We start from the raw sequence: 12613 nt of genomic DNA on the forward strand, positions 1-12613 counted from the left end.
GAACAGCTTTCTTGCAGTGATCAGCTTGAGAGGAGAAGAATCAACATCTGTTCTTGTGGTCCTGAGAGCTCACAGAAGCACTTCAAAGAGTAGCAGAGCTAAGCCATAAGCTATTTCAGCAAAAAATTAACAAATTCCTTCACAAATGCTGATGTTAGGTGATCCAGGAGAGGTAAGCCTTGGCAGCTAGAGCCAGCATCTTCTTACCAGGCAGACTGACACACTGACAGTGAAAGGAAAAAAAACGTCAAGGCTTTTGGGAACACAAGCCCTCCTTCATATCAGGAAGAAAAGCAGAAAATTTGAAGAGCATTGCAAGAAAACCAACTTGCATACACTGAAATGAGAACCAAAAGACATGGCTCAGCATAGGTTCTAACCATTTACTGAGAAATATTTTTAAAAATCTGATTTAGAACATAAAGACCTATTTAATAGCACCTTCTAACACATCTTTAGAAATCAGTTCATGAATAGAAATAGGTAGTTTGTCCAGGGCAAAACAGCCCAGTTGCATTGAGTCACAGTGTTTGTTCTGACAACAGCAGACAAAAGCAGCTGCTTGTGAGAATACTCCTGTCTACACACAGAAAGCAAAGCAAGGAGAAACACTTGGGATGTACAGTCCAGGAGATTAGGCTCAGTGGTGGGGCAGCAATCAGGGGACCTGGAGTGCATCATGTGCTTGATGTTTAGGCAGCATGTGTTGCATGGCTGCTATCACTTTATTCAGCCTAAATAACAATGGGCTGGTTCTGATGGTCTTACCTTTGTGGAACCCTTATAACCCTTGGTTTTAGTCATAAATTGACTAAAATAGGTGGGTTGAGGAGAAGATATGTGTGGGCAGCAGGACTAATCTTAATATTTTTATTGTAAAACATCAGCAAACATGTGAAGACGACATGGCAATGTAACAGATTAGTGTGTAGAAAAAAACAGTGGAACTAATAGGGAGAAAGAGCAGTAAAGTTATTACAGCAGTAAAGGATTACATTTTTCCACTCAAAACTCATTACCAGTGTCTTCATGTTGGAGTGTTCAATGTATTTCATTACCTGAACCCAATCAGTACTAGAATGGACTACTCTTCAAAGGCAACAGGTGGAGACTGACCTGGTCCTGATGCTGCAATTTGGCTTGTTCCAGCTGCAGCCTGTGCTGCTCCTGCAGGCTCTCCTTCTTGGCTTTGTACTCCTCCTGCAGCCGCTGCTCCAACGCCTGCATCTCCTCCTGCTGCTGCCTGCGGAGCTGCTTCCCCTCCTCCTCGAAGCGCCTCTCCAGCTCCTCCTTCTCGCTCAGCAGCTTCTTCCATCTCACCGTGTTGAGGTCTGTGGAGACAAGACCTCACAGTCCTCACACTGCCCAGGACCAAGCAGTGGCACTGGACCTGTTGGTAGGGCAATGAGCTTGGTGCTTCTCTCCACTGTTGCACGAGAGGTATGACTGAACACTTGACCAGAAGGATTTGTACATCCCCTTTTCCAGCTGTTCGAAGCTGCTCATCCCATAAGCCTGTCTCCAGCTCCAGCAAGGATCATTCAAATCCATTAATGCACATTTGCTTAAAATATTTTTGTATTCAAACCACTATCTTGTGTGCTTCATGGCATCAGAGAGTACAATGAAAGGCTGATACTGAAGGCAATCAGAAAGTGTGAAATTTTTACTCTGGTGAACTAACCCACTGACTATGTCTCAGAATTCACACCAGTGTTTTCCAACAGTTCTATCAAGTCAAGGAAAATCAGTCCATTCCCCCATTTGGTTCCTCACCTTTATTATCCCCCAGGCCCCAGGATAGCAATGTCACAAACACTGTGTCCTCAGCCATTTCCTTTGCTAAAGAACAGCTGCAAAAAATCCAGATATTGAAGACTTGATGCAAGCTGGACAAGATCAGCCTGAGTACATGAACAGAGCAAGCTTGCTCACTTGTGAAGATCTAACATGTAAGAAGTGATTAAAATCATCATGGCCATAACATTCAGAATACCAAAGAAGGAGAAATGGGTTTCTAATGGCACTGCTAGATCTTCTTTCTGATTTAGACCTATAGCTGATTTAGAAAGATGATCAAGTTTTTGAACAAACTGACTGCATATTTATCCTTCCCTTGCCTTTCAAGATGCACATGCCTTGCTCAGACCCATGGGGCACTGTAAGTCAGAGGATTGGGAGCAGGTGTCTCCCTGCTGAAAGCTTCAAACCCATATTTATCCTATGACAACATATTTGTTCAATACCTCTATCTTCTTGCCTCTTTCTACTATGGTGTCAGACTGTGTTCATTTTTCCCAGGATAGCAATAATTTGTCCAAGTTACCAGTGCTGTCCCTACAGCTTATGTTAGGTGCACCCATGCCAAGGTAGTTTGACACCCAAGCTAACCATTCCCTTCCCACACAGCTATTTTTCACCCTATTTAGAGCTCTGCTTCCACACTTACTGGACACCAATATCCAGATTTGCTCAGTATGTCCAGACAAACACTGCCAGGCTCCTGTTCTGATCCTGGCATTTTCTGGAGCACTGTGAGGGACTCTGTCCCTGTCAAGCTGTCTGCTCCTGATTGAAAGAGTGAACCAGTGTGTTCAGCACCTCAGTGGCAGCATACAAAAAGGTTTTCCAGTTGCCTTATATCCAGAATGGAATGGTACATTAGCTGGAATGTCTTGTCTCCTGGCAGTCTGGATTAGAACTCTAAACCCTCTCTCTTGCTTTTTGCTTTTTTATTATCTTTGGCATGTAAAGTGATCCCAGAGCAGGAGGGGTTGTGCTTGCAGCTCTGCCTTCAGTAGAACTCAAACTTACTCAAGCTTTACATAGGAGATGTAATGGACCCCATCTCTCTCCAGCTCTCTAATGAGATTACCCAGCACACAGGGAGGGCTGGGAAACGAAACGTGCTCTAACCAAAAGAAAGTTAATCTGAAACACATCCTGTAACTTGCAATACAAGACTATTCACAAACCAGACCCTGATGCAGGTGTAAAATGGAGGGAAGAGGGAAGCAGGGAAAGTGAGCTTGCAAGGCATGTTCCCCATACACCCAACAATGCTCCTGGAGGCAGAAAATGAGGCAATTTGCCCTATGCAGAATATTAAACACCTCTAATGAGAAGGAGTGATCCCTACCCTAAGTCTCAGACTAAGACAAATGAGGCTGAGGACTGAGGTGTTGAGGAAAAACTGGATCTCTTCTTAGCAGGGAGATGGACCTTTGGGCCTAACTCTCCTGGGACAGACACAGCAGAAGGCAACAGCCCTGGAGCCCAGGGATCTGCAGCTGTGGTGCCCAGGGAGCCGGAACCAGTGTGGGACAGCCTGCCCTGCTGGAGCCAGCTGTGCGGGCCTGGTGAAACAGCTGGGTCATCTCCAGCAGGGACCCCATCACAGATGCCTGAACAGACGACCTGCTAATGCTGCTGGAAACTCAGAATTTATCTTACAGGGATACTGTTAAAGTGAGCTACTCTTATAGGAAAAAGAACAAATGACTCTGAAAAGTTATAAGAATGTATTACTGACATGGAACAAGACAAGCAGAGCACAACTATTACTGCTCTGTTTCGAAGTTACACCCTGGTTTTCTTCTTCCTTCTCTGTAGGTATCTGCATTGCTGCTTCCAGGCTGGAAATGACTCTGACACAAGGTGGCATTTCCTGGGATGGCAGTGTGCTGGGTTAAGTGAGACCAGCTACTGCAGCTTCCCTACTCCTGAGCACTGAGTGCACAACAGATGAGCAAAACCCACTTCGGGCTGGGCTGGGAAGGTGAGGGAAAGGTAGATGTTAGTAGTGGACTGACCTTCCTTCCCCCACCACCCACAGTCAGAGCCACAGTGCAGCCCTGGCACTTTGCATTCACGAGTGCAGCTTCTGTGGGAACTGGGGGCTGGTGTCTCGTGGCCTTACAGAGGGACTGTTTCCTTCTGACATGAGAAATGAGCTCTTCTTCGTGACCCTTGGCCCCAAAATCACAGACAAATCATAGCCACCACATGCAGGTTAAGTGTCCTCTGACTGGAAAGCATATCCATGAGGAGATGGCACAAAGGCTTTGGATTCAAAATGCTTGAGAACACAGATAATACAAATTTTAAACTTGACATCTCATTGCCTTTCCTTCATCTAGGCTTTTTATGCATCTCCATACCTCCTCTCAACACACTTCATGTCATTGGTCTGACAGTGAAGGAGCAGGTAATTTTGACATTTAATTTCCACTAGTTTGAAGGGAAACAGACGGTATTCAAAACCTCTTTATTGAAAGAGACTCAGTGTTGCAGCTGAAAAGTGCTTATATTTATAATTTATAAAGATCTGTCTCTTAAGTGTAGAACTTGAGTGTAGCTTGTCATGTTTTCCTAGCCTTGCTATTTCTAGCAAAATACATGAGCAAACCTTATTGCTTTAAATAACAAGTTCCTCAGTGTTTACAGAGGCCAAGATTCCTCCCCAGGACTCGGAAGGGAGAATCACTTTCCAATTTCACCCACGCTGGTTTCAGATGCGGTGTGATACTTTCACAGGAGTGCTGGGGGTAGAAGTGGACAGTGTTGTCTGACCTCAATATTTTTCCTGGCTCCAGAAGGATGCAGGTCTCCCTAAGCTATTTTTACACATACTCCATCACTACTATTGCTTCAGCAATGGTTTTATTTGCCACAAGAATTTTCCTTAAACATATATTCTTATTTTTCTGAACAGTGGGTTCTCTGTTGCAGTTTCACTGCTTTGCATAGCAGAATCCTGCAGTTTCTGTTGAAGATAAAGACTGCACACTGTGAAAACCAAGCACATTCAGCACCCAAATTAAAACTCTGATTTACAGCTATTGCCTAAACAATGAAGTGTTGGACTCACTGCCTATATCAAACCTGGCTAGTCCAGCCTTATTTAACTGATTCATTCAGGCATTGGCATCAGTGAGTCTGACATGGTGAATTTACACATGAGAAATCAGGAATTTCTGACCAACACCCATGCTGTTTAACTGGACTGGTTATTTTTAAATTAATGAAAAACTACTTAAGAAAGTGATGGAAGCAAGTCAGAACTACAGCTTGCTTGTAGTCAAAATAACATGCTCTGATTTTCCCAGAATTTCTTCATAAATCACCCAAGATTGCTGTTGTCAGATAAAGGACAGTTTCATTCTTTATTTGCATAAATAATGTACAATGTTGTACAACACACTGATCCATCTGACAGTGAGACCAAAATAATCCTCCTATAGCACAGGTGGGCTGCATGTGTCCAGTAGCACCCTCATGCCTGCAGTAATAACCTCAGCTTGAACTGCTTTAGAGACTGCAAAGAACTGTGCTAATTAGAATGCCCTCATGTACATGGCATTTACCATTTCACCTTGTCCACAGTTTTAAAACACTGGTTGTTTCACAAAATTAAGTTTTGTAATTTTATACCAAAGCAAAACAGACTGTGCAGCAATTTTTGACTTATACTAAAAAACATAGTCATTTACCTTCCATGTGTAATAGGATATGGGACATATACTAGGGATATCTAGGGATATGTACTAAGATTTTAATTGCTGATGAATTATTTCACATTCTGCTGAAGTGCAATACCTGCACATGTTCATCTTTTTGTTCATCCCTGGTGGGAGTGCTTCTAGCTGGCCATGCTGCATCTCAGGGTTGCACAGGGAGGATTTCCTCCACCAAGCTGGTGACCAGCCACCTGTGTCACTCACAAAGAGCCTCTGCTCAGCATCTCCATGTCTTCCAGAGTGATGGGAGGAAGAGGTGGCCTGTAATGACTCTTCTCCATTACACATGCCCACAGGGCCACTGAGGAAAGGACTCTCTCACACCATCTTTTCCCTTTCTGAGGAAGAAAGCCCATACACAACTACAGCTTATCTCCGTTCTGAAGCAGTGCAGCTCAGGCTGCTTTTCTGGGCTGTCTGTGGTTCTTACCAAAACTGTCCCCACACATGGCCCCAGGTCTCAGCTTTGTGCAGAGGAGGTGTCTGTTGCTGCATGTGCAAGGGCAGGCACAGCAGGGATCTCCTGTTACTGAGCATGCTGCTCTGAGACCCCCAAACTGACTCCAGTTATATCCTTGACAAAGTTCTCTTCTCCAGCAAAACCACCAGGGATTTGTACTCACTTCAGCTGTACAAACATGGTGTAAATGGAAGCAGAGCTCTTCATCTCCAGCACTGAACCTCTCTTTCCTTCCCACGTCACTGCCACTTAAAAAAAGCGCTCAGGAAAATGAGCAAACCCAGCCTGCTACATTGAGGTAGGGCTCTCAGATGAGAAGTGGCTATTGAACCAAGAACTTCAGATGTGCCCTGCCTGAAGAAAGCACCAGTGGCAACAATTATTCTGTAAGAGCTGTAGAGATGCAGAGGATGGAGGAAGGCAGGCATCAGGGAATAACTGGGAACCTGTTTTGCTATTGCTGCAGTATGCACTGGCCATGGGGACACTAAAGCTCTCTATGAAATGACAATCAGCCAAAGCATTTCAGAGAGGCAAAGCAGGGAGCACAAGATGCTGGGCATCTGAAAAGAGCTGTGCTCAGCTTTTCTGAAGTGGGCTGTCATGGGCAAGGTGAAGGCAAAGCACAGTGAGGGTCTGCAGCTCTGCCCGTCCCACAAGGGTTTGGTCTGAACCTCTCTTTGCTGGACACGTCATGCTCTGGCCACATTGACACAACCTCTGCTTAATGGGTGACCCAGGAACTGGTTTCCCACATGCAGGGAAAGCTGAGAGGTCCCCCCTATTCATAGCTTCAGCCATCAGTGGTTCCAACACCTGTTGGTACTCAGGGTGTCCCCTGATGCAGTGGTCCTGCTCTCCTTTTGCCCTGAGGTAGGTGAACTCAACATCACACTCATTCTGGGAAGATTTAAGACCAGAAGAACTCAGCCTGTTGGCTGAAGCCAAAGCAAAAGCCCACCTTCTCTCTCAGGAGTGGTAGTATCTTTACACTCTCTCTCCAGTCTAGATCAGAAACTAAAAAGGAAAAGAGGGGCATACAGATATACAGGGAACACACAGACCAAAGGGGATGCATTGCTCTTTCTGTCTTTCGACCAGGAAGAGACCTTAGAGATATTAACAAGCAAATCCTGACCTTGGTATCCTTTGGTTTGTAGCTGAACTGCAAAACACAGCAATGTTCATAAGCTGGTGATGCATTCCCAGTCACTGGGCACTGCAATGGTCCCGAGCTCCCACCTTTCATCACACAGCGATTTCTTCTCAGCAGTGCTGGTGTTTGAGGACAGAAGCCATGGATTTATGGAGAACAATTTGTATAGCAAAGATGATGCACAAATGTGTGTGGTGATGAAAAAAATGCCTGGCTCCAGTGTGTGTGGTGATGAACTCATCTGCACAGCAAAGAGGTAAAATCAAGGTTCCCTGCAAAATCACAAAACCTTTTGCCACTGGGCTTCAGAAAACACTTCATCACATGTATGGAGGTACCTCAGGATCAGGTCACGGAGAATAATAGTAACTGCTTTCATGTAAAGTGAGAAAATCACTTTGTTGTCATTTTGATTGTACTACTTACCAACTTCCTCCCTGATCTTTGTAAGCTCGACTCCTAACTCCTTTATTTTCACAAGGGCATTTTCATTCTGTTTAAGGAAAAAGAGAGAAAAATATGTATAGTACCCAAGTTTATCCCAGATAAGCACTTTCACATGTTCATTTAGTAAAGCAGATTAGATTGATTCCTCATATTACTTTTTCTTTTTTTCTTTTTTTTAGGGGATCTTTAGGGGAGGGGAGTAGGATTATAATGAACTCATTCAGTTTTTAAATCAAGCTTAGGAGCTACAACTCACAGGCTTCAAGTACCTTGTATGTCTGTGAGTACATGTACACACTCGTGTACAGAACAGTGCAGAATACTCTGTTAACTCCTATGTGTCTAAAAAGACATCTCGATTTTTTTATAATTCTGTGGTAAGTCTGCATATTATTTATGGCTGGACTGCATGTACAAGATGGATTTATTAAAACTGTTAATTTTTTGTCATCCATTTAAGCCTGCATTTAACCACCTCCAATCAGATTAATATGTTCACAGAGTCAAACTTACAGAGCAGATTGCTGTACTCACAGTGTTTTATGCATGGTGAGCATTCCCATACAAACACCACTAATAACCTGATGTTCATGCCCATCTCCACATCTATCTCTGTGATTTTATTTATTTATTTATTTATTTATTAGGGCTCTTTTCCTTGACTAGTCTCAAAAGAAATCTGAATATTTAAAGAGTAAAATAGATGAATTGGCTAAAGGAAAATTAAAATGTATTTACAAGAGCAATGTTAAGGTGTTATTACCAAAATGCAAAGATTTTGATAGCAGATATCTGACTAGTGCTGTGCAAACTGACAAACAAAATTCTAATCTCCATCCACTGGAGTCTGATTTAGTACAATAAATCCCAGCATAGCAGTTCAATTATATGGGCACTTTAAATTGGGATGTATCGTGAATCATATTAGAAAGAAGACAAAGGAATGTACCCTGCTGAGAAGATCACTAATGATTAATAAAACTAGATCAGGTTACTATAAATATGTCCCAGGTTAGAAAAGGCCAAGAATCCTTAAAGGACACTACAGAAAAATCACATTCAAGAGAAAAAGCAGCACAGTAGTAAATTGAATTAAAAGGAGTCCTAGAAACCAAATCTTTCAGTATTAAGCAACCAAGGCTAATAAAAATCTAGGGCACAGATAGGATTAGTTTGGCTGCAGGATACATTGCAGATAAGATAGCAAGTCAGTTCTATATTACAGAAATGAAAGTGGAAAAAAAAATCAGAACCTAATGTTTCTGTGTATTTTTCCTGCACCTAACTTTTAACTCTGTTAAGAGAAGTAACACAACTTCATTTCTGGTAATACCAGAATAACAGAATCTGGAATTTGAATCAATCCTTTACATACTGCCCTTTTGGGATGGTTCCCACCAAGTCCAAATGACACACTTTCCAGGAAGTTTGCTGTAAATGGAGTGATAAACTGAACTGATTTGAGAGCCTTGAAGGCTTGAGGAGACCCAGATGATGTGGGCATCTTTCTTATTCAGTTATGGGAAGAAGCCAGGAATGCAAGGCCTGGCTCCTCTCGTGACTCCTCCTGGCTCCATACTCTGCTGAGTAATGCACAGGGGGCTGTGAGCCAGGACTGCAGAGTGACCAGTCCTCACCAACTGCATTAGGCTCAGAATAAAATGATGTGGATTCTTATGCATTTCTTTTTCCTAATTAGTCCAAAAGTTATGGAAAAAAAAAGTCCAGATAAATATAGCCTGATATATTAAAAAAACAGATTCCTTCACATAGATTCCCAAACCAGCAGCCTTACAGGAGTAAGGTTTCCCCTTTTGGAGAATACCATTGCATCTGCCCATATGGTCTGATTAGCTCACTGGAGTCATTTTCAGAAGTGCTCTTGACTGCCAGGCCTGGTGCCCTTGAAGGTGTGTGCTCAGGGATGTACTGGATGCAGGACTTGCAGATGGGAAGCACCCACTCAAATTACCAGTTCTCATTCTTTGAAACAAAAGCCATTCAAAGCAAGGAAGCTTTGCACAAATCACTGCCAGCACCTACAGATAAGCAGAACTCACTGGGATTGTTAAAAGCAAGTAAAACCCCCACTTTTTTGGGAAAAAAAATTTTGATTCCCCATGAGAAATATTATAGGCTCCATATTTTACATGATGTTTTATCTTAGATAAGGTTTTTACTACCCTTGAGGACACTTGGTGGTGAGACCCTCTCCAAAAATGTGCAGAACTGCCATGGTGCCAGCTTAAAAATACTATCCCGTAACTCCAGCTCCAGCATGGACACCAACCCACCAGGGCAGTGGGGGTCATGTCTGCCCCCCACCACGCTGGGGCTGTGGTTTCCAGAGCAGAGCAGCCCCTGGGGCTTCCTTCAGCAGCCAGATCAGCACAGCTCAGGTGCCTTCGCTGTCGTTTTACTGCTCTGCCAATACTTCTTGCATTGTGTTTTATTTTGGTCAGAGCTTCCTGTCTGCTCTTTGGGACTTCATACTTATGTTTCCTGGGAAATCAGATGTGCAAGGGTCACCCTCAGTGCCAAGGCCTCAAGTAGTCCTTCTTTCTGAGAGGGTTCTTCTGGAGAGCAACAGCACGAGACCTTATCTTCCTCTTGTGGAAGAGAAGCGAGGTGCAGCTCTGGCTGATCATCAAGTCAGCCTCAAGGTTTCCTGGATGTGCAGTGAACTCACAAATCCCTGACATCTTCTGTAACTGCAACCTGCTTTGTCAGGGAGACACGATAGGTTTGGCCTGCACGTGTTCCTGTGACACTGTGAACATGACAGCAGTGCAAAACAAAAGAGCCACTGCTTGTTATCATCAGTGTGGCTCTGCAGATAACCAGCACTCCACTGCCAGTGTAGCCTGGGAACTGGGAATGCCAGCGCTAAGGAAACCAAACATTACCATAAGGCAAATCTGGATCTGACTTTGGAATATAAAGCTACCACATTCAGTGCTGAGATTCCTATACATCCACTGTCAAAACATCAATGCAATTCAAAAATTCACAAGCACACAAGGAAAACTTCCCCAAAAGAAATGGATAAGAAACCAAGTCAAGAGGATGTCCCATTGGATTAATCAGTTTTCATTAATAAAAAATCTCAACTAAGTATTTGAAAGAGAAGACAGAGTAAGAAGTTTTGTGTCCACTAAGGCTCAGCATATCAAAGGAGCTTTGCAGGGATTGTCTACTAGGTCACCACTTGGAGCTGAGCATTGCAGGCAAACATCCAAGGGCCAAACCTAACTTAGGTTTAATAAGGTTCACCGAGTGCACACACCTGTTTTCAGTAGGTGAAAAGATCAGAGACCCTGTAAGGAGACTGTGTGAATATCCACCATTTCCAGTGCAGCAGTTAAATGGCAAGGAAGAAAAAATATTGCCTTGATGTGATCTGGAACTCCTTTTTTTTTATGCCCAAAAATGTGAAACCAAAACAGTGCATGTTGCACAAATTAAAATGTCGCATTTACTTGTCATGTACTTTTAATGAACGATCGAGCGCATTGCTTTTCAGAAAAATGATGACAAAAGTCTTCTGTTGGCTGCATCCCAAGAAATTACTCTGATAGTGAAGTAATTTTCATAAAATAAGATTACACTCATGATGGAGAAGAAGAAAAACTTCTTCCTCATTCCTGAACTCTGCAACATAATGATTAAGTCTTGTGCCTGGAATATGTCCCATCTCTTCAGACAGAAAGAAAAGGAGAATAAAACAGGTAGAATGACGTTTGTCTTACTGCTCTGTTGAATAGAAGACACAGCATCAATGCTTTTTCCTATCATCAGCTCTGTAAGCATACACACCTCCCAGTATTTCTTCTGTGAAAGGCTTGATGTTGGACAGCATTTCAGCAAGTGAAACAGACACCGAAAATGGCACATGTGAGTTCTCTGTTCAACTCAAAACACGCTGAGGATGGACTGAGGCATGACTTATATTGGTGCAACAGCTCCAGAAAACAAGGCAGGTAGTCAGGCAGGTAGGCAGAGGTGTAGGAAGAAAACAGGAATTTGTACAATTAAATAGCAGTGGCCAAACCTAGCAGCATAGCTCAGAAAAAAAAAAAAAAAAACAACAAGCTGAATTTAGATATAACTGCATGCAAGGACCTAGAAAAATCACTTGGTAGGAGAAGTCATGATATGAACCTGGGGATGGACTAGATGCTGGCATTGCCCAAAGAGATTAAGAAAGGAAATGGTGATGAAAGCTTGTGGGCAGAGGCTGAATGGGGCACTGAGCAACCTGATCTCATTGAAGATGTCCCTGCTCATTGCAGGGGTCTCGGACTAGATGAGCTTTAAAGGTTCCTTCCAACCCAAATTATTCTGTAATTCTGTGGTTCTATGAAAGACTGCTTTAGTTGAATGGAGCTTCAGATGACAGATAGACATCCTCAAGGAACATCCTCAGGGAGATAAGTCAAGATTTTACCTTGGACCAGGAGTAACTGAGGGATGGGGAGGCAGATTTGAGGTTTGTCTTAGAGTCTCTCTCCTCTGAGAGCTACAACCTAACTGAGAGGTACTAATGAATTAGAAATACTAATTAAGTAAACTCCAGGTACTTTTTAATGATAGGTAAGTAACAGTAGATCCATCATAGAAATGAAAATGGGTCAGATCAGGCAAAGAACACAGAAAATTGCTCAGACCCACAGAGGAAGTCAGCAGCAGCTAGGAAGCAAACACACGAGCCTGGAGTTACCTTCCCAAACTGACATGACCCTCCACCCTGCCAACTTAACATGTTTGCTTATATTCTAAGATCCAAATGCATGCACAGTGTCTCCACTGTACAAACACTTCTCAGTTCTCCACAGTATCTCCTTAAAACTCTCTGCACACAGATGCTCTGTGGCACATGTTATTAAAACTGCTCCTCCAGAACAGCTGTCTTCTATGCAGAGCTTTCAAAATACTAAAAAAAAAAAAAAAAAAAAAAAAAAAAAAAAAAAAAAATCCCTGACCTGCAAACGGTGCTTAGTCACTGTTGTGCTGTATTCAGACTTCCCTGTG

The 12613-nt window shown here is 43.1% G+C and overlaps 1 protein-coding gene across 1 annotated transcript in view; it reads right to left on the reverse strand.

Moving 5' to 3' along the window:
* The window catches only part of MTUS2 (microtubule associated scaffold protein 2), a 162669-nt gene that overhangs the window by 16837 nt on the left and 133219 nt on the right, over nucleotides 1-12613 (reverse strand). Inside the window, exons 7-8 of the mRNA XM_041416056.1 lie at nucleotides 7562-7628; nucleotides 1117-1331 (exon numbers count right to left, since the gene is read on the reverse strand). Of these exons, the coding sequence (XP_041271990.1) occupies nucleotides 1117-1331; nucleotides 7562-7628 (282 nt within the window). The remainder of the gene's footprint in view (nucleotides 1-1116; nucleotides 1332-7561; nucleotides 7629-12613) is intronic.

This window comes from Onychostruthus taczanowskii, unplaced genomic scaffold (assembly GCF_017590055.1).
Source record: "Onychostruthus taczanowskii isolate IOZ18803 unplaced genomic scaffold, ASM1759005v1 scaffold50, whole genome shotgun sequence".
NCBI lineage: Eukaryota > Metazoa > Chordata > Aves > Passeriformes > Passeridae > Onychostruthus > Onychostruthus taczanowskii.